General features: G+C 36.0%; 1 protein-coding gene across 2 annotated transcripts in view; it reads left to right on the forward strand.

The window, feature by feature from the left end:
- Positions 1-23232, forward strand: part of TMTC2 (transmembrane O-mannosyltransferase targeting cadherins 2) — a 402099-nt gene that overhangs the window by 334204 nt on the left and 44663 nt on the right. For both annotated transcript variants that reach the window (XR_006784765.1, XM_045830613.1), the window contains 2 exons: positions 8223-8337; positions 20636-20699. Coding sequence is in view for 1 of the 2 variants with exons in the window: in XM_045830613.1 (XP_045686569.1) it covers positions 8223-8337; positions 20636-20699 (179 nt within the window). In the remaining variant the exon portion in view is untranslated. Of the gene's footprint in view, positions 1-8222; positions 8338-20635; positions 20700-23232 lie in introns of those variants that run through there.

Consider the following 23232-nt stretch of genomic DNA (forward strand, 5'->3'; position numbering starts at 1 on the left):
GGCATCCATATTGGAAAGGAATAAGTAAAACTGTCTTTATTTGCAGATGACATGATAGTGCACATAGCAAACCTCAAAATGCTGCCAAGAAACTACTAGAACTGATAAATGAATACAGTAAAGTAGCAGGAATACAAAAATAAATATTCAGAAATCAGTTGCATTTTTATATGCCAATAATGAATTAATAGAAAAGGAAATTAAGAAAACAATCCCATTCACAATTGCCAAAAAAGAATAAAATACCTAGGAATCAACCTAACCAAGGATGTACAAGAGCTGTACTCAGAAAATTATAAGACACCGATAAAAGAAATTGAAGAAGATACAAATAAGTGGAAACACATACTGTATTCATGGATAGGAATAATTAACATTATTAAAATGTCCGTGCTACCCAAAGCAATGTATAGATTCAGTGCAATTGCTATCAAGATTCCAATAATATACTTCACAGAACTAGAACAAATATTTCAAAAATATATATGGAACCACAAAAGGACCCACATAGCAACAGCAATCCTGAGAAAGAGGAATGAAGTTGGAGGAATCACACTACCTAATATCAAACTATGCTATAAAGCTATCATAATCAAAACAGCCTATTACTGGCACAAAAAGAGACACATAGTCATTGGAACAAATAGCCCAGAAATAAATCCACACTTTTACATTCAATTAACATTTGACAGAGGAAGCATGCACATAGAATGGACTAAAGATAGTTTATTTAATAAATGGTGCTGGGAAAATTGGACAGATATGTGCAGAAAAATGAAACTAGACCACCTTCTTACACTACACACAAGAATAATTTCTAAATGGATTAAAGATTTAAATGATAGACATGAAACCATAGAAATACTAGAAAACAGACATCCAAGTCTTGGATATAGCTCATAGCAATATTGTATTGGATATATCGTCCTAGGCAAGGGAAAGAAAAGAAAAAAATAAACAAATGGGACTACAACAAAATAAAAAGTTTTTGCACAACAAAGGAAATCATCAACAAAATAAAAAGACAACCCATATTCACCAATGTATCTGATAAGGGGTTAATATCTAAAAATCATAAAGAACTTATAAAACTCAACTCCAACAAACAAACAACCCAACTAAAAAATGGGCAAAGGACCTGAATAGGCACTTCTCCAAGGACATACAGATGGCCAATAGACATATAAGATGCTCAATGTCACTAACCATCAGAGAAATGCAAATTAAAACCACAATGAGACTTCATGTCACACCTGTCAGAATGGCTGTCATCTGTAAATCAACAAACAAGTGCTGGTGAGGATATGGAGAAGGGGGAACCCTTTTACACTGTTCATGGGAATGCAGATTGGTATAGCCACTGTAGAAAACAGTATGGAGATACCTCAAAAAATTAAAAATAGATAATCTTTTTGATGCAGTGATCCCATTTCTGCAAATGTATCTAAAGGAACCCCAAACACTCATTTGAAAGAACATAAGCACACCTGTGTTCATTGCAGCATTATTTACTATCACCATGATACGGAAGCAGCCCAAGTGCCCATCAGTAGATGAGTGGATAAAACAACTATGGGACATTTACACAATGGAATACTACTTGGCCATAAAAAAGAAAATTTTACACTCTGTGACAGTATGGATGGACCTAGAGAATATTATGCTAAGTGAAATAAGCCCGTTGGAGAAAGACAGGTACCATATGATTTCACTAATATGTGGAATCTAATGAACAAACTGAACTTTCAAGGAAAATTAGGACAGACTCATAGATGGAGAACAGAATAACAGCTAATTGGGAGGAGATGAGGAGGTGGAGGAATTGAACAAAACGGCAGTAGGACTCATGGGCATAGATAATAGTGTGGTGATTGCTGGGGGGAAGTGGGTGCAAGGGGAGTAAATGGTAATGGGAAAACAGTACAGTAAACATGAAATAATATAAAATGAATATAAAGCCCCGAGTGAAAAACAAGGTGTGATATATGTCTGGATTATTTGTTATACACCAAGGGAAACTGAGTGATCTAAGCCAGGAAGGCCATGTTGCTCAAATCTAAAAGGCACCATTCATAGTTCATAGAGACTTCACTGTGAATGGAACCCTTGAAATTGTGCAGTGCCCAGCCCATGTGGCCATTCACTGCAGCCTTGCCTAAAATCACTGTAAGGCGAGAGGATTTGAAGAGACAGACCCCTGGGGACCTATACTGGCTAGATTCTAATTCTTAACTTGCTTTTGAAGATGAAACAAGTAGTCACAAAGGGATATGATTGGTTAGTTCAGTCCTGTCATTGAACATATATTTATTAAATCACTACAATGTGCCAGGAAATAAGAGCATGAACCACTGTGATATTTTTGAAAGGGGCTTTCAGGAAAAGAGCCTGAAGTAGGAGTCTTTGTTCCTCCTTTGTGTAGACAAGCGAGAGGAGGTCATTGGAGATTGAATTTGTGACCAAAGGGAGAGAAGGAGACAAAGGAGCTGAAGTCAGAGGACTGGGTAGGGACCTGGGAGAGGGAACCCTGTGCTGACCACATCAGATCATGTAGTGCAGTGTAATAACTTGCACTCTCCCTGAATCAGATGCCAGCGACTGGCTCTTCCATTCAAACAGGACCACTGAGACTGCTGTGCTGAGAATACCCTGTGAAATCAAGGGCGAAGTGTGGGCATCAGTTAGGAGGTTGTTGATATAATCCAGGGTGTGATAATGGCCTGAGACACAGTAGGATTAGTAGAAGTAAAACAGTTCTGGGTACATTTTAATAATCTGATGTTCTCTTCCAAAGGTGACTATTTTACTGTAAATGTTACGTTCTAGTTGTCATTTTTATAAATAAGATTTTTACTTGCCTTTGCACATTTTTTAAAACATTTGAATGTTTTTTTCTAGAAAGAATTGTATCATCATGACACCTGTTACAGATTGTTTTAGCTCCTTCCCTGAACATAAGGGCAAATTTTTCATAGTATTTAGTAAGAAATGCCCATCCCAGTAATGGGCATTTATATGTAGAGTTTATATGTAGAACTTTTACAAAGCATTGTTTGAGCCTGTAGCTTAAGGCTAGCTTACATTTTTATGGATTTCTACCTTTCAGACAGCATTTTAAATCCAGGAACTACTGAGGAATTGATCTTCACAGGAGTGTCATATTGAAATGTAGGTAAAAACCTATCAAGTAGTTTAAGTGGTTCAGTTACAGAATTGTCCAGAAAGAAATGGTATAACTCTGATGCTGAAATAGTTAAACCTAGAATGATTGACTGCTTTTTCCCTCTTTCTGTTTAGCCAGTGGGGAGACTTACATTCTGCATCTGGACATCTAGAGAATGCTTTCTCTTTTTATATTCTCTTGTGTTTTTCCCTACTCAAATGTCTTTTTCTTTACAATTTCTCATCTCATTTTTTCCTTTTTTTCTCCCTTTAATTTGGGACAATTAAGTAAGATGATGATAATTAACTTGGGTAAGACAAATTACAAACCGAAGAAATAATGGTAAAGTGTGGTAGCACAATACACCCATGAGGGCAAAATATATTTTACTTAAGATTTTTGTGGTTTCTTTATTTGAAATTCTACTCTATTATCAAACAGAAAGAATGTGTTTTTCTAGTACATGTGAAAGAGAAGTGATTTCTCGGAAAGCTCTTCTGCATATGTGGGATAAAACTGTCAAATCTTATTTTTAAAGTTTGAAAGAGTAAACTTAAACTTAATGAATATGTCTTACTCATACATACCTATCTTTCTGTCTCCACACACACATCTGAGCAGCCTGGTCACTGTGCGTGTGCCATAGGGAGGGACAGCACGTGCAGCTGACCAACAGGAAGACCTGGGTCTCACTGGTAGCTAGCTCCAGACATGGAGTCCAGAGTGTGGTGCAAAACATTTATTTTCTTGTTTTCCTAAGACACTGGTTCTCAGACTGAGCACTGGACTAGCAACATCTGCTGGGAACTTGTTAAAAATGCAAATCATAGGCTTTGCCCCATACCACTCAATCTGAAACTTTCTCAGCCAGTCCTCCAGGTGATTCTGATGTGCATTAAAGCTGGAGAACCACTGGAAAAGGGGACCTTGCAGTCCTTGCGCAATCTGCCCACTCCCCTAAGTGCCTGCCTTCCTCAAGTTTTCTTGCTTTCCTCTTCTATCTTGCTTTATATCTTTGCTCCCCTAGTGTCCTGGCTCCATCTCATAGTCAAGCTCACTCCTGGGGCCCCAGTTGCTGCTCTTACACACTGAGCCTTGGTGTCTGGCTCACTCTGGGTGGGTACAACAGTAGACCTTTATATTCTTCCATGAAGAGTAACTATTCCTCTCTTATTTGATCACTTTTGATACATACTGATCACTTTTCCTTGCAAGACTTCAATGCCTTATTTTGTAAAATAGTTCACTTTCCAAGAGTGATAAAGATAAGAGAATTGAGATCCACATCCTACAACATATACTATATAAATGGGGTGCCTTATTGGGCAGTCTGGTTTATAGCCCTTGTTCCAGCATAATAAAGCCATTTCCTTTTATTCTTTCAAGTGCTTTGGTTTAGATGGTTAAGTATTTTACAATGAATTTAAATCATAAGTAATTCTTACATTGTTGGAAACTGGTCAAAGAAAGATTCACCAAGAAAGATGTATTTGGGGCATAAAAAATGAAAGACATCCAGTTACAATAAATAGGTAGGCAAGACAGGACTGGAGATGCGTTGGAGAAAACTCTCATGGGCTGAGAGTTCAGGATAAATGAGGCTGTGAAGCAGCAGGTTACACTAAGTGAAGCTTAAGGAGTTCGCAAGCACTGGAGTCTGTTTCTGGTGGGAGCAATAATAAATGAAGCTGCTTCAAGAGGAGTGATCTGTGGTAAAGCCTTCCAGAAGGACTAGGGCACATTTTGTTTCTTACTGTTCCTCCAATAACATATCAGTTTAGGGTTTTGTTTTTGTTTTTTGGATATTTATTGAGAGGAAAAATAGTATATCTTTGTTACCTGATTTATGTTGGTTCTATGTATTTGAAATGCTTATTGCTCTATTTTTTCATTAGTTCTGGGCTATATTTCAAATAAACAATCATTGTAAACATAGAAGAAGAATTTACTTTCAACTTTAGTTCAAATTTTCAAATTCAGTTAAAGAAATAGATACCAAATGATTTACACTCCATAGTAGTTTATGCCTTGCAGAATATTAATGCTGGACTGTTGAGATATATTGCCTGTCAAGACAGAATGGAGGAAATTATGCAAATACCTAACTGATATATTGTGATATTGTTTTTCTGAATGCTAAAATGATTGAATTCTACTGTTATAAAATTATTATATAGGAATTATTTCTGTCACCATTTACAGTAAAAACAATTATATGTTTCATGTTGGTTTGGGAACTTGGAACCTGTTTAGAAAGAGCATGTTGCTTGGCAAAGCTTACCTAAAGCATAGTAAAAATTATGGCAAAAATTATGTATCTGACTATGATAAAATTGTATATTTGATTTTACACAAACAGTTAATGTTCTTTTTTGGTGGTTGTTTTTGAACCATTAAAGATGTGTTTAACACTAACAAAGCTTGAGAAGCCTGGCCCTGGGACATGGAAGGGCGTATAAACTCGGCTCTTGTGCCCCTGCCATTGTCTCACCCATACGGCTCCTTGTCACTGTCCCTAAGTGGACAGTACAGATGTCATGTCCTTTTTTCCTTTTTCTCTTACCTGAGCTACTATGTCCTCCTTTCCTTCTATTGTTTGGAATAATGAATTTTAAGAAAGTAGCTTTCATTATGCAATTAATTGTTGCATTTTTTCTAGCTATTAATAATAGAATACATTTCAGAGTTAATAATTATCAGAAAAGGAAAAAGAACAATTAATAACTTGCTACATTATCTTTTCTTTAAATATCACATAACTAACTAATATATTTATTTAGGTAAAAATGCTATGAAGACAGGTAGCAACTAATATTATATTTTAATTTAAACAATTTATAACTAACTGAAGAATGGGTTTAGCCTGGTATTCTTTACTATTATATATGAGGAGATAGTAGTTGTTCAGCATGCTACACATTGTCTAATTCTTGTTTTACTTTTTTAAAATCATGTATACTTTAAATTGAATGCCATATCAACATATTTGTAGACTTAGCACATACATGATTTTCACGACTAATGTGTTTTTCTATTTATAAATGTATCTATTTGCAACTGCGTCTCCTTAATAATTTTCTAACCCAACAATCATGTTTACTTTGGGAGATAAGAAGGGCACAGAATGTTAGGTAACAAACTAAAAAAGTGATATAACTTTTTTTGGAGAAGTGGGTGACGGGTCTCCCAGTCCTGGTCTTAAAATTGTCACTTTATTTAAAAATGTAGGCTTGAAATCCTAGGCTTATCTTTTACTCACCATTCTTTACTAATTGAAGCTTAGAAATGCTTAAGTACAGTCAATGGCTGTGGTTTATTGCAGTTCTTAAAGCAGAAAATTTTCCCCTTATACAATATTAGGGACTGGTCTTTTTGAGTTAGAAGACAATTTGTAATATTTATTAAATGAACAGTAACTAACAGGCTCTTCCAACAGCCACATGGGAAGATTTACCTTTTTAAATTTTTTTCTGGGTTTTTTTTTTTTTTTTGCAGCTCAGGACTTGTAAATCATTTTTATAGCTATTTTTTTTTGTGTGTTGTTAAAGTCTTGAACTTTAAGCAAACAGGAAACCCCAAGCAAAAATAAATAATTACTAGATCATAGCTCGGTAAGCTTGTCGATGGCATGAATGGTTCCTGCCTATCTCTGCCATCCCTGGATTTGCTTTTCATTTGAATAGCTGTATCCAGTAAGTCTTAACTTCATTACATTCACTGTTATTAAATCCCTAGGTATTAAAAAAAAACCTAGCCTATTCTCTCTGTTTGCTTATTTACAGTCTTAACATTGGGCTCAAGTTCTGTGTTGTTTTCTTTGCTTTCACAACGTGATTCTGAGATAGCATTATGTGACAATTATTGAGGTACAATTTTAAAGACTTATGTGGCTCTATCTGCAACATTTTAACCTTGCAAAGCTAACCTGAAAGTAACCTCAGAAATCGGAATCAGTTAATATTTCTTCCACATTTGTTAGTCAATCTAATTGAATTAAGCTAACCTTTCTGCTTTTTAAAATTTTACTATTATTTAAATATAGGAAATAAATATATCTCAATATGCATATTGCCGTTTTATTTTTTCTGTGCATATGCATCAGAGACAGATGCTGTTTTAAAGGGCCAATAATTAGAATAAACTAAACTCATTTGGAATTTTTTTCTACAAAGGAGCTATCATCCTATGAGCTCAGAGATTCATAGCTAATAATTAAATTTTATGCTACAGATGCAACATATATAATGAACTTATAGATGAAATGTTTAAACCACCTGATTGGTAGCATACTGAAATATATTGCACCTGAGATGCAGATTTAGCAGTGCCTAATACAATGCCTTAAGTCTTACACTTTGATCATGAGAAAACATTGGCAGTAATTTCACAATAGATGTCTAAATCAAACCATCAAGCTGTATGCCTTAAACTTACACATGTGATGTGTGTCAGTTATTTCTCAATAAAACTGCAAAGAAAAGGAAACATTAATATTCTGATTAGTCTTTAAAGTTTTTAAATAATTTTACCTAGTAATATATCTCTTATTTTATAATTTGTAATATATCTGTTGTTCATTTTATTTCTTGCTACAACAGTCTAAACAGAATGCTATTTTAAGAAAAAACAATGGGTCCTGGCTGGTGTGGCTCAGTGGACTGAGGGCCAGCCTATGAACCAAAAGGTTGCCGGTTCAATTCCCAGTCAGGGCATATGCCTGGGTTGTGGGCCAAGTTTCCGGTTCAGGGCATGGAGAGAGGCAACTGATGGATGTATTTCTCACATGTCAATGTTTTTTTCCCTATTTTCTCCCTTCCCTCCATTTTCTCCAAAAATAAATAAAATCTTTAAGAAAAAGAAATGGTTAATATACCAGGCAGATGTCCTGCAGTTATGAGAAATATGACTACATAATAAGCACATAGGTATACGGCACATGTAAATCTTTGCTACGTGTCACCTTAATCACTGTTTTTAAATTTTTCTGTATAGCAGCTTTATTTGTTCCATGGGATTATTATTTTCTAGGTTGAAGCTCACCTGCTTTCATACTTTGCAGGTCAGTTTCTTCTGGAAGAAGCTCGCCTCATAGAAGCAGCTGAGATGGCAAAAAAGGCAGCTGAACTGGACAGCACAGAGTTCGATGTGGTCTTCAATGCTGCCCATATGCTCCGGTTAGTTTTTGCTACTGTGCCTTAGAAAGACCAACCTTGTGGCTTTGGGAAAGCAATTATTATACTGATTTTCCATATTACATCCTTATTTCACATTGGTCAAGTGAGTTATTCTGCTTAGCCATGTTACAATCAGTCAGGACTTTTTTCATTCTAGTTTCTGTGTGCATTGTGTAGGACATATGAGCTTTCAGCACTCTGAAAATTACTGAGACCTCCTTTTCTCTTCCCTTTAAAAACTATTGGCCATAAAGGACAAAAAGAGAATTGCACAATTGAAATTAATGACTGTCTAATGAAATATCTCCAAAATAAAACATTATGTCAATTTATCAACTGCATCTCAATATTTGTGGGAGTTTTTGTTAATTATATTGAATGTACCATGTGGATAAATTTTAATTACGTTTGGTAGAGGAGAAGATCATCAAATACAAATACTTCAGGCCTATCAAATTCTCAAAATGGCCCAGTAATTAGCACTGTTGTTGTGTATTGACACAATATATCTTTAGACCTTAGTGCTTCTGTTTTTAGAAAGATGATTAGAAAGGCCTTTAGAATAATAGTGAAACCATTAAGAGGCAGATCAATAATTTTTGTTGTGACTATAAAAAGAAAGTCAGTGCTTCCTTAAATGGGGTTTTAGGTTAAAGAAGGATGTTTTTAAGAAACTGACTTGATATATACAGTTATTTAAAAAGTATTGTTTGTTCTTTTAGAAATACGGATACACCTTTCCCATACCCTTACCTGAATTTCATTCTATTAAGTCATCTAAATGCTTCATTAGGTGACAATCATACCACGGGCTCAATGTATGACTTCTAGAGATAGGTTTGTAATTATGTGGATTACTCTTACAAGGGAAGAAAAATAACAGAATCAGTTCACATTTGTATGGATTTAAAACATGAACTTTCAGGAAAAGTAGAGGAAGGTATTTTTACGTTTATTTTCAGAGCATTGTAGATTTGCATGCAGTTACAAGAAATAATACAGAAAGATCCCTTGTACCATTTATTCAATTTCCACAATGATAATGTAGAACTATCATACAACATCAAACTCAGAATATTGACATTGAGACAACCCTCTAGTCTAATTGTGTTTTCCAGTTTTACTTGTACTCATTATGGGGGGGGGGGGTTAGTTCTATGTACTTTCATCACATATGTAGCTTTTGCATTCATCACCACAGCCAAAATGCAGACAGTTTTCATCATTGCAAGGGTCCTTTGTATTGTCCTTTTATAGCCACGTATTTCTACCTGTCCCTGTCCCCTTGGGAACCAATTTTTAAAGCAAGCTTTACAGATTACTTTGGATTTATAATCTGAGACTGTTAGTGTAACTATATCTCAGCGGCTTCTGTCTTGGCTTTCTATGTTTTAAATAAGAAACTCAAAGTCTGTTTAAAAGGAAAGAATGTACTATTAGTTTTCTTTTGAATGCCCTTGCTCCACATAATATTCCTAAAGCTGACACCTACAAAGAGAAATCAGGATTTCATTGACTATTGCTATATTGTAATATAAGCTGTGGTGAATCCACAGAACCCTCAATGGAAAAATAATTTTTAATAGACACCTTAATTTGCATGACAAAGTTAGGTACTGTATTAGGGAGAAAACCTTTGGTTCTTCATGAATAAAACCACTATGCTTTACTCACAAAAAACCATTTGTTACAATGGGAATGCACAAGTTCCTACAGGCTAGTTCATCTTAATCATCGTAGATACTTTCATCAGTAAGACATTTTGCTACATATTAAATCACTTTCTAAAACACAAGGTCTACCAATGGAAACCCATTATAAGGACATTACAAAAAAAAAGTCCTTATTAAATACATCACTTATAACTTTTCCTTAATTACCATAATGCTAGAAACCAATGAAAATTTTTTGTTATGCATTGGTGATGTGGAAATATTTGTGATTTATTTTTCAGGACCTTCTCTCTAGCTTTTTGCATTCTGCCTTCCTCATTAAATTGCAGTCAGTCAGCACCTCCCTATACGTATTAATTGCAAATATGACCACAGCAGCCTGGCCATATTCTTCTACTTAACTTGTGGCGGTCTGCAAGAATGTTTTTACTTTGTTTTTCTGTTTTTAGGCTCTGTCAAATTCAGCTATTTCTTGAGTGCTTACTGTCAGACTTCTTTCCCCATTAATCAGAAACATTTAGAAGCTTGTTTGCTAAAAGGAATAAGAAAGCTTATTGATTTTCCCTTGAATACAGCCTTATCACAATGGCTAGCTATCAAGATTTGGCCTATTTAATGTTACATATAACATTTACTCAGAGGATGCAGAATTGTTTGTTATAAATTGAGTTTGACATTAATTCTTTCCTCCAGAGCCCTATTCTTTTCCAGGATATTTAGGACACAAAATTGGAAAGGTTTGGTGACCACCTGGGAATCAAGGAAAGGACAGATGTCTCCCTGGTTGTGTCTTGGTTAGCCCAGTTAATGGTTGACCTAATATTCAAAATTAGCAATCTAGGAATGCTATAGTTCAAGATATGGTTTGAGAACACTCATTTAACTTCCCTTTTCTTGGCTAATTCCCAATAAAATGACCCATATAATCTATTAATAAGGAATGACTTTTCATCCCAAATGCAAAAAAAGAAAGAAACAAAAAACATCATTCTGTATAGTTGAAATGAAATTGCAAGAGCTGAGAGCCTGTGGCCACCCATGAAAGGAAAAATCTCTATCTTATAGGACCTTCAAGGGTCTTGAAATTTGAGAAATTTCCAGCAGACCCATTTTAGTTCTCAACAATGAATAATGATCTTTCTCTGTAGAAAGTTTTAAAATATGTGATTTCAATTTGACAGTTCAGATAAGAACAACAAATTAGGTGTACTCAGTAAAGGCCCTCATCGGAGCAGTGAGATTTACATTAAATACATGAGAACCACTTATTAGTCATGATAGCAAGATGAATCACAAGAACATTGTGTGGTGGAGGAAGTATTCATTCTCTTTACCAAATATGCCTGGCCTTGCACCTGAGAAACAATAGGATTGCACTTCCCGGCTGTTTGCCAAGTGGAAGACCTTTGTGGGTCTTGTTTGGGTCATTGAATTGTGTGAACACGATGTGTGACACTTTCATCAGAGTCAGTGCTTTCCCCTTTTTCTGACTTGGAAATTGTGGAAGTAGATCCTGAAATGATCAGAGCAGACACTCCTCCCTTTCACCTGCTTTAGAATGAGAGGTAAACTCTGATGTCTTAATTCCCTGAGAACTGGGATGTGTTTATTAAATCCAGTGTAGCCTAACCAATCCTAACTGGTAGAGTATATACCTGCAAAAGGAGGAGTAGTTGGAAAGAGAAACAATACAACATCGGAAAAGATTACTGAGATTAATAGGCTCTCGAAATTTATAACTTCAGTGGAGAAAATGTACAACTGATAGACTGATAATTTAAATAGAAGTATTTTCCCAGAACTTAAGGGAAAATGCTAAAAACATGAAAATGATAAAACTGAGGAGATAAAAGATTAGAGGATAGATTAGTACATGATACACACTCATACTTGTATATATGTTTGCATTGCCTAATTATATATAGTGTACAGGTATGCATGTATAGTTATATACATTCATGTTTAGTATATACATAGTATGTGCTATATAGTTTTGTATATACATAAATATGTATATATAATTAAAGGTACATATTTATATATAAATTTATACATGCACACATTTTGTATATATAAATAGAAAATTTCTGAAGAAGAGCATAGTGCAGATTTCAAGAGAAAATTCCCAAGATAGAATGAAGGCCTTCAATCACCACACTGAAATCAAAATTAGTGAAAACAGATCTGTGTCTAAACTTGTCTTCATGTAAGGGTCACAGTTTTTTTGTTGCAAACTAAATAATTCACTCTTGCCAGTATTAGTTATTTAACAGCTATTCTTATTAAAGAGCATCCCCAGAACTCTCTCACAGGCCTGAGAGTGATCTGCGCATCCAGAAATCATGCTGAGCTGCCCGGCTTCCTCTGGGGCTCAGCAGCTTTTACATCCAGGGCTCTGCCACCATCATCCATGAGGAACTAAGCAGAGTGAGTGATGCATTCATTAAAAGATCGTTCTCCTGGGCACAGCTCTCTTCTCCATTATGCTTACTTCTGACTTCCGCTCTCTTGAGGTTGCTGCTGAATGATAGAACCTGAGTTGTACACGGGAACTTTGGCTGGAATAAAGTGGGAAGATGAGGGAGTTTCTGGCTTCTGTCTTGCTTAGGAAGGTGGGATCCACATTGCAGCTAATTACCCAATGTATTTATAGGGAGGGTGATCACAGATGTTGAGAGCCTCACATAATGAGTGTTGACTGTTCATGTCGACATTTTTAGTACTTCAAATAAAATGGAAAAAGTGCTAGATGCTTCCAGATGAGAGCATTATAAAAAGCAGATTGGTTATCATCAAAGAAAAATATCAAAGTAATTTAAAATGCTAGAACTCAGTAGAGTTTTGTGTCTGGAGAGTTGTGAGAGGAAAGTATTTAATCACTTATTTCATTATAAGCATTTTGTATGAATGTTTTGATTCAATGTTCTCCCAGAACTGGAAGCTAGAAAGGGCATAAAGATATTTGATAACTGAGAGGGAGTGTAGAGGCACTAAAAACAAACTTTACCTGATTTACAGCACTCGTGGGCTCTAGTAGAAAGTTACATTTTATTTTTGCTTGATTTTAATCCACCTCCAGGGTAAGGGAGGAAGAAAAGTGGCACTTATTAAAATACCTCCTGTCAGCCCAGCATCATATTTTGCATTTCATATCTGTCATCCTCTTAGTTATAATTCCACATATGTAATGTAGAAATATCCCCATTTTACAGGCAAGGATACTGAGGCTCCAAGAGAGTCGGCATTTCCCACAGTTGGTAAAGCCTGGGTTTAAATTTAGTGTATTGTGGCCATGCATAATACTGATGGCACTACGTCCCTTTGGTTCCCTCGTGTCTTTACAATTGGGTGACTAACTAGAAGCACTGATTCCTGAATTTATTAATGGAGAAAGGATTTATTGAGAGTAATGGGTTATCAAACATGTGTAAATCCTAAATAGTAAGACCCTTCCAATATTTTTAAATTACTTCTTTATGGTAAACTTTAGAAAATAGATGTACAGTCATAGGAGAGAGACTTCCAAGTTTTTCCTCTCAAAGGGATATTACATTTTAGAAATACCCTCATGGTATAGAGTCTGACAGAGGAGACAGCTGAGGGGGCTGTGCACTTAGCTTTTCTCCAGGCCTCCAAATCCAAGTCGTCACCTCTCCCTAAGGGGGTCAGGAAAGCTTAGCTGCACTGCACCAATGGGTTCCCATGTTGCCAGAATTTATGGAGACCAGAGTGAATATGTGGGATGGGACTATCTTTCAATGTCTATACTCAAATAATACACTCTTATAGAATTAATTATATTAAAGATACAGAATTTAGATGTACTAATTTCTTTATAAACGTCACTGGAAGTAAGATAAAATTGAAAATTCTTACATGAGAAAGGAATAAAATCATGCTCTTTTTTCCAAGAAGATGAGGCAGTGTTGTAGGGGAGGAGAGGGCGAGAAGGAGAGAGGGAGAGAGTATGTGCACACGTATGTGTGTTGGCTGTTGGAAATGTATGTAACTCCAAGTCCCGCTAGGCTGTATACTTTCTTAACACCTCCAGAGTGACCAAAGACCCCTTGAAAAGTCATTGGGTGTTCCAGTTTTAAATTGTACTTCACTACCAACTTTTGGTCAAGAGGGGCTGATTTCAACTAGGGTGTAAAGCTTTGAAAGCAGAGTGGCAGATGAGATTGAAGGTGGGCATCTTTTAACCCAGCACCTCTCCAGCATTAATGTGTATGTGAATCACCTGGGGATCTTGTTAAAATACATATTCTGATCCAGTATGTTTGGGTGGTACTTGCAGCTTTACACTTCTAACAAGTCCCAGGTGATGTTTACGATGTTGGTTCTTGGACCACTTCTTGGACCACCCCTGCAAGTCAGTTCTATCTTGCCTTCCCTCTTTACACTCCTCCCCACCTATTACACCTTGAACGTAGGTAGTAATTTACTATGTATGAATAATATAATTGGCATTGCCAATACAGATTTCCTCCCTTTTAATTTTTTAAATATATTTCATTAGGTAACCTTTCTAGATACAGGCTTAGCCTGTCCTTAGCAGCCTTGAAAGATTTGAGGCCATTAAAGAATGGGCTCAAATGCTTAGGAGGCATCCAGAAATTTCTAACTCAGAGGAATCTGTTTTTACAATAGGTTATTGATTTTAGAAAGAGGGAGAGGGAGGGAGGGAGAAAAGGAGGGGGAGAGAGAGAGAGATTGGTTCCCTCCCATATGTGCTCTGTCCGGGGATCAAATCCACAACCTAGCTATGTGCCCTGACTGGGAATTGAACCCCAGGCTTTTAGTGTATGGGATGATGCTCCAACCAACTGAGTCACACTGGCCAGGGCCTAAGAGGAGTCTTTTGTGAAACTATACCATCAACACAGTCTTGACAGATAACTACAGGTAATGAAGTCATTTCTGATGTCTTGACAGAAAAAGTTTTCATTTAAGAAGGCTTGATGGTCATAAACAATTTATTCTGAGTTTCATTACAAGGATCTTTTCTGCTCCATTGTTTGTGTATATGTGTGACTCTGGTTTTACTATTTTAAGGTTTCCCATGTATTTTTATGTCCTAGTTCATTTCAGTTCTCCTTATAGATCTACTATACAAGTTATCAACTTGAATTAAAATTTAGCACTGCTTTGAGTAACTTAAAGCTAAATGTCAGTTCAGCGGTTGGCAAGTACCCAGGAAAACTCAGCTACTGTTTCATTCCACTTTCATGATATAGGAACAAACTACTCTCTGTTTAAAAAAAAAAAGTCATTACTTATCCTTGAAAAGAATCATGAAAACTGATAAAGTACTGTCTTTTGTGGTTATTATACAGTGGTTATCTATATTAAATAATTAAAAATGGACAATTCACAACTATTAATAACTGTAGTTAAAGAGAATCTTCTAAATGTGAGTTTTACTTTTTATATTTCAAGGAAGTAAATTTAAATTTAGAAAGTGTTAATTTTATAATTCTCATGGAATACTTTAAAATGTAGGTAATTGTAAGTGATTCTTTTAATCAAATTTTCCTAAAACATTTCACAGTGTATATTGCTATTTCATAACATAATTCCAAAATTTCTTTTATATATCTCCTCTTGTAAGAATATTAGGTCATAAGCCTATGTTCTAAAAAAAATGCTTTTCTATTATAAAATAACACCAAGAGGGGAATTAGATATAGGAACTATATTTCTATATATTTCAATAGATGTAAGTCTCATAGTCCCATGTGCAAAAATAGAATTTTATAGTAATCATGGATAATAATTGTTTGTGACTTTTGATACTGTATGTTCTTACTCTGTGCCTACCTTTTCACTGATGGCAAAAAAAAAAACTGAATCTAGAGACTTTTAAAGTATAATTAGCTCACTTCATTGATTTGGGGTGGGGATTTAAAGGTTTACTGTTTACTTCATAGTCAAATTTACACATACCATCTAGGACTTGTTTTTACTTCCTTAACTCTCCTGGTTCTGAGAGGCCACAGATAGCATGAAAATGGGGTGGGCCCTATGTATGAAAGTCTGTCCAGAAAGCATCCAGTCCTGTAATATGAAAAATACAGACATTTACTGAAGAAGATACAAAAAAACATTGCCCATAGGACAATGATGCCTCACTCCCCTTCATAGTAGGCACCTTGGGACCTCACACAGTTCTCCGAATGGCCATCAGCTGCTCCATTGTATTTTCTCGAATCTCATTTATGGTCTGAAATCTCTTCCCTTTCAAAAGTGATTTTAGTTTGGGGAAAAGCAAGAATTCACAGGGCACCAAATCTGGGTTGTAGCGGGGCTGAGTCACCTGGGTGATTTGATGTTTTACCAAAAATCTCTGCATGAAAAGTGATGCATGAGCAGATGTACTGTCATAATAAAACTGCCAATTACCAGTTGCCTTTAGCTATGAATCATCCAAATAGTTTCCACAGAGGAATGTTCAAGCTTAACACAAAATTGGATGCAGATTCATGCTCTACTCACTCAGTCATTTTGAAGAGACAGTGACATAGTACACACACTCACTCAAGGGCATCTACTACCCCCACTGACTAGTACAGTGAAGTCATCATTGTTCACACATGCATATTCCAGTCCACTCTCCTTGGCTGCCAGGTTACATCAATGTCACACAAACCATTCTCATTATATTAACAAAGGTTGGACTTTTTCTGGACAGACCTCCTATATGATGATGGACAGGTATTGGTATTTACAAAGAACCTTCCATTTGAGTCCATGGTTGGCATGATGATTAAATCCTTATTCTCTAGATATGGGACATAACTTAATGTTGACTCTTGGGGTGGCATGTTAGATGGGGGTAGTTACTCATCTGGACCCAGTGTAGCTTCTTGATACATGTGATTTTCCTTACAGTCTTTTGAAGGTCACTGTGGCTAAAACACAAGGTTGTCTACAGCTGGCATGAGAGATCTCTTGGCAGAGATAACTGCTTTCCCCTTTACTCACCTTCTGAATCTTCCACTCAGACATGTGGGATTACCCACCTTCTGAGTCGTCTACTTAGACATGTAGGAAACCTATGGTTCCCTTCCATGTCTGCAACCACCTCCCAAAATGGGAGATCATGGAAGTAAGAAAGTGAGAGTTCAGCACTGTTCTTTTGTTTCCTCCATCCCTAGTTCATTGCTTTCCTCTGAGTTCTTCCCCTTCCCTCTTTTGGGGAGAGAGTGAGGTCCATGGGACAGAACAGAATAGCATATTTCACTCCTATTCTTAATACTACACTTTGCCCAGGTGGTCTGGTGAGGCCCACTTCTCTCAGTTTGGGAGGTGGAGTTGGGCAGGAGGTAAAACCTGGTATTGCAAATGTTCTCCACATTCTCCTCCTTTCAAATTTCATCTCGTCCACTTAAGTCATGGCTTTTTAACATAATCAGAAAGAATGTTTTCTTCCTTTCTTGGTACTTGATTTAGTAATTGTCATGGTCATCTACCACAAAACAATGTACCTCGTGTTATTGTGCTATATCTTGTTGTGTAACACCAGCATGTTCTCGTGGTTCAGCTATTTTGTTTGGAGGCCTTGACCACCATCCAGCTCAACCACTTCCCAGCTCTGTAACCTTGGGGAAATTTTCAACTTCTCTAAGCTTCATTTTAATCATCTGTAAGAGAAATGATGCATAGACAGCGAATTTAGAAATTTTCTGTTCCAGAAAAGAAATAGTAAAGAAAGAAATGATATTGATATTCTGAAAAGTATATTTTATCACCTTCTTTAAACACTTTGATGCCAGCAGTCCTGGGAGCCTGAGTCCTGTAATCATTGTGCAGCTACCCAGTGGCTGAAATTCTTGACAATTAGGGGCCCTTAGAATCCTCTAAATAACTGGAAGAATATTGCAAATTTCCTCAGTTTTCAAATGTTGATTAATGATCCAGTAGTCATCTTTGCAATTAAGATTTAGGTACTTCTAGGATACTTGTTGTAGAAAGGAGTATGAAACACAGTAGACACTAGTAGGCATTGGACCATTCCTCATGAGTTCTCTCTGGTCCAGAGAATGAAAAAAGGATGTAAATGAGCATTTAGGGAACTGACACAGTCCTTTCCCTGTGGTTTGCCATGTGTTGTCATAAATGCCTGGTGATGAGTAGGCAAGGAAGACCATTTAATATTACAAGCAAAGTCCTAGAGTGAAAATTAATTTTCACAGTTTGACTTTTTAAAAAAATTCCTTTGAGTATCCTCAATTTTACTTCTAGCTTAAGAAACTAAGTCTCCTGAACTAGATATGTCTTTTACTAATTAAACCACTAAAGACAATTAAGACTTTAGAAACTAATAACCATATTTTGGGGGGAAAATGTTTTTTCACTTGTGTTGATTATTATTTTAAAGTCTTTTCATCTAGTGAGTTCTTCAGTTCCTTTTTTGATCCTTATCTACCTCATGAATTTGAATGTCTACAAAGATGAATATAATTGGTAGCTATGCTTTCTATGTTAAACATATATGGGGTGATTTTTCTTCAAAGTAAATTATGTCTTTGTAGTATTAAGTTACTCTAATTTCCTACCTCCGTGCCTTTATTTTCCCCTGGAGAAAACCCTTCCAGGGCATGACCTAATGAATTCTGGTTCAAATTTCCAAATGAATCTGAACCAAAGTGATTCTATAATTTGGTGAAGGAAACCTTCATTAAATGCCCAGCAAGGGAATTTTTAGTCTTTCATACCAGACCAAAGTACTTTTCTTGACATATTGAAATTGAACTTCAACATTTATGAGACTATAAATTGCAACGGCACATTGTAACATGTCATGAGTCCAGTAGAGCCTCAGGTCAAAGGTTTTTACTTTCTCTTTAACCCCATTAAAAATAGCAGTGTTTCTAATTATTTTTCCTTTAAAAATTAGAAAAATATGTCCTCCTCTCCAGAGAGATGTTATCTTCAGTTATTCCCATAATTTATTATGATTGCATGGGCTGTGTCTTTATAGCTTTTATTTGGCTTGACCAAAGTGCAAATTCAATATTATAGGTATAACTACTTAGCCTTCTCTTTTGAAACCTGAAAGTGGTTTTGTAATAGAGAGAGTTAATTTTTGTTTTTCCTCTTTATTCTTGACTTCTGCCATCTTCTTATCTCAAAAACTTCTTAACATTACAATTTCAAGGGAACACTACTTTAACTGCAGGGCCCAAATCCATTTACTATTGTGTTCACATTTAGTTGACCCTCTGAAGTTGGAACTGATGTTTTCCTATAGCATTTCTTTTGTACCTTTCAAATATGGTCACCAGATTACAGCATAACTAGCAAGAGCTTCCAGCTCTTATGATCTATCATTTTGGAAGGTTTTCTGAAGTAGCATGACATTTTAGAGAAACATGCTGTGTTGATGGCTAATTGGCTAGTGTTCTTCAAGACACTGACATTTTATTTATTCTGCTAACCGGTTGGCTGAATAGAGGGGTTTGCTGTGAGTTATAAGAACAGAAAATACACAAACATATAAAATTCAGTGTGCATCTTACTTATAGATGTCAACTATGTGATTCATGGTATTTGTTGGTAATCAAGAGAAACTGATGCTAACAGTCTGAAGACTGTGGGAACTACAGAATTCACTGTGGGCTTGAATACCTAGCTTGAATTGGTGGGAAAAAAAGGTAGCCCTTGGGATCAGGAAACAGGATATCCAGTAGAAATTCTACTGGAAGGGTCTAGCCAGGACATAGCCCCATCACTTCCACCATCATCAGTGAACTCTAGTCTTCCCTTCATCTTTCTGTCACTGGTTCAGAAATGATAGTCTTCCAAGCAAGAACATCCAGTTAGCTGAGGCTATGTCACATGCCTTTCCTGTGGCCTAAGGACATGGAGAAGACACTGGCCTTTTATTTATTTTTTTCCTGTAGGCTATACACAATGGAAGGTTCTCCTCCTAAATTGGAAAGTGGCTTTCTAGATAGAGAATTAAAAAAAAACAAACTGCAAATATCCACTATTTTTATAAAACGAGCAACTCATTATTAATTTCTATTTATTTATTATAAATCCTCACCTGAGGATATTTTTATTGATTTTAGAAAGGGAAAAAGATGGAGAGAGAAAGAAAAATTGATTGGTTGCCTCCCGTATGCACCCCGACTAAGGATTAAACTTGCAGTCTACGTATGTGTCCTGACTAGGAATTGAACCTGCAACCTTCTGGTGTATGGGACAATACTCCAACCAACTGAGCCACCCAGCCAGGGCTTGACAATTTATTTTTTTAAATAAATTTATGTTTCTGGGACATCATGAACCTAGAGAATCCCAGCTCTGTTAACATATTATCTGGGCTGGGTTGAAAAAGGAAAGTAACATTTCTAATTCCTAATATATAAATTTAAAATAATAATATTAACTGAGTAGGATTGTGTTGAGATTCTATTTATAATGCCTAACAGACAGTGAAAAGTACATTTCATGCATTCATTTCTTTCATGGTCTTTTCCTTCTTAGGCAACTTATTCTTTGATTGGTGTGATTGTAATTTTTAAAAAGTTAATATAACTTTGCTGCATGATGATTCTGTTCACTTATCTGTAATTTTAAAATAAATGATAGTGTGATGTTTTTTTTTTCTTTAACAGACAGGCTAGCCTCAATGAAGCAGCTGAGAAGTATTATGATCTGGCAGCCAGGCTGAGGCCTAATGTAAGTACTTTCCTGATGAGAAGCATTACTCTAGGGGACAGACGCACAGCTTATGATATTTTAGACTAGAAGCCTCTTAATACTGGATTTTTCTCTCTGATCCTTCATTCTGAATACCCACTAAATGGCTACTTCAGCAATAAAATCTGCCAATCTCAAGCTTCTTTCTCTTCCCAGAGGTGCACATTTCTACTCTCTATCCTGTGTAAATCATCAATTTTTATCATCAGGTTTTAGCATTTCTAAATACTTTGCACTTGGAAGACTGCAAAGTTAAAATTAGTTTCTTGAAAGTTTGTTTGCTGTGGTGTTACATATCTAAGGAGTTTCTAACCTCTAAAGTATTTTTTTGAGTTTACATGTAGGCAAACCTTGAGCTGTGAGCCTTTTTCATATTCCACAATCCTCATATCTAATAACTTTGCTTTTCAACTTTATCAAGTATGTTTTTATTAGAATTTTTCCCTGGGTAGCCACACTTCCATAAAGTAAGATGGATATAAATTAGATCATTACTACTGAAATAGAGGAACCATTTCTGAGAAAATAAGAATGGGTTTTGTATCGGTCTTCTAAGCACTTTTTATTCACAGCACATCACTGAATTCCAGTACATTACGTTTATTCTCAAACACACTGTGCTCTGCATCACTGTCCAACACTGAAACCTCTACCCTGCTCTCTGGATCTACACCATCTATTGAGAAATGTAATTTTGTAATGAAAGTGCATGTGTGATGTGACTACAAATGATGGAATCAGTCCCATTTTTTTACACTAACTCATCTGTTGGGCCAATAAACATCTATAGAGTGCCTGCTTTGTGATACAGAGAATTCATACCCTAAAAGACCACACAATGTAGTAGAGAAGACTGAATGTAATCAACTAATTGAAATACAGTGTGGCGATTCCTACAGAGAGGAATATACAGTTCTTTGGGAGCACAAGAGGAGGATTGATGCTTCGTGAAGGCACCCCACACAGGAAGTAGCTCTTTTCCAGGAGATTCAACCACATGTAACCTTAGCCCTGAATCTAAATGTCCTTAGTTTCATTAATAATGAAGTACTTTTAAGACTTGTGAGCTGTTTGTAATAGAAGAAAATAACTTAATAGTTGTAATGGTAGGAATAATACCAGCTAAAATTCATTGAGCACTTACATGTGTCAAGCATTGTGCTAAGTACTTCATATGAATTTCCTCATTCATTTCTCAGAGCAACCCACAGGTAGTTCCTTGGTCTCCATTCTGCTGAAGCTCAGAGAAATTTACCCAGTGTCACACCTGGTAAATGGAATCACACTGGAACCTAGGTTGCTCTATGCATAAGAGAAAGCTTGATGGGAAAATGCACTTATATTTAGAGAGGAAACGCAGACTGGAAGTCCAAGAAACCAAAATAAGAATTGTCCTCATTCAGTAACTATTTACTGAGTACCTATTAAGTGCCAAGCACTATTCCTGGCACTGGATGCACAGCAGTGAACAAAATTGACAAGAGTCCCTGCCAGTTGGGAGCTTAGCATCTAGACTAAGGAGATGGTGCAGAAGCAGGTAAGTATATGGCATGTCAGAGAGTGATAAGTACTTTGGAGAAAAACAGAGTGGAAAAAGGGAGTTAGGAGGTGCCTGGGGGAGGTGTGCAGAATGCCTGAGTTGGGCATCTTTGTGTAGCATTGACCAATATAATGCTTTTAATGTACATAATAAATGATAATGTTAAATTTAGCCTTTATTCATTGAGTATGTCACTTGAGTGTCACTTTTATTTTTGTTAAGTGGTTGATCAAAAGGACTTCTTCAGCAGATTATAATGGATTAGTGAGAGAAGGGCTCTGAGCTATTTGACCTGGCCTAAAAAATGAGAAAGACACTGAGGGGCCACAAGACTTAAGCCTGACTTATGAGATTGTTTATTTTAAATGACTAGCCAAATCATAAAGTCAATATTTAATCTCCAACTCAAAGCCATTTTTTCTGAACCCCCCAAAAGTTTGTTCATAAATACAATATAGACTGTTTTTGAAAAATGCATTTATTCAAGTGAAACCTCCCTTATCTGGTAATAATAAATTAAGTATTTTATGGACTTGGATAGAGTACAAAGTTCATATTTAACAGTAAATAAATGGTGTTACAATCGATGGATCTACAGATGTGCTGTTTTTCTTTCTGTTTTAAGAATGGTGCTTTGGTTTTCTGTATGGAATCTAAGTAGGTAGATACCACCAGGACAGAACTGATAAAATAGAGTAAGATTTTACTCTGAACCAAAGAGATCTGCTTAAATAATAGCCCATGTAATGATTTATTAGCAGTTAGCATCTGATCTAAATTAAACATCCATCTGATGTTTCTCTTGCTCATAGCTGTTTATTCACTTTGTCATAAAAGCATTGTCATTTCCATGCTTTAACTTAATAAATTTTCATTGCCTGCTTATATGGGAACACAGTTAAACAGATCTCAGTTCCTACTCCATATTTAAATAGTTTAACTATCTTTTCTTTTTTTTGTTTTTCACACCAT

This window comes from Phyllostomus hastatus, unplaced genomic scaffold (genome assembly GCF_019186645.2).
Source record: "Phyllostomus hastatus isolate PE091 unplaced genomic scaffold, TTU_PhHast_1.1 phas_contig_152, whole genome shotgun sequence".
NCBI classification, from domain to species: Eukaryota; Metazoa; Chordata; class Mammalia; order Chiroptera; family Phyllostomidae; genus Phyllostomus; species Phyllostomus hastatus.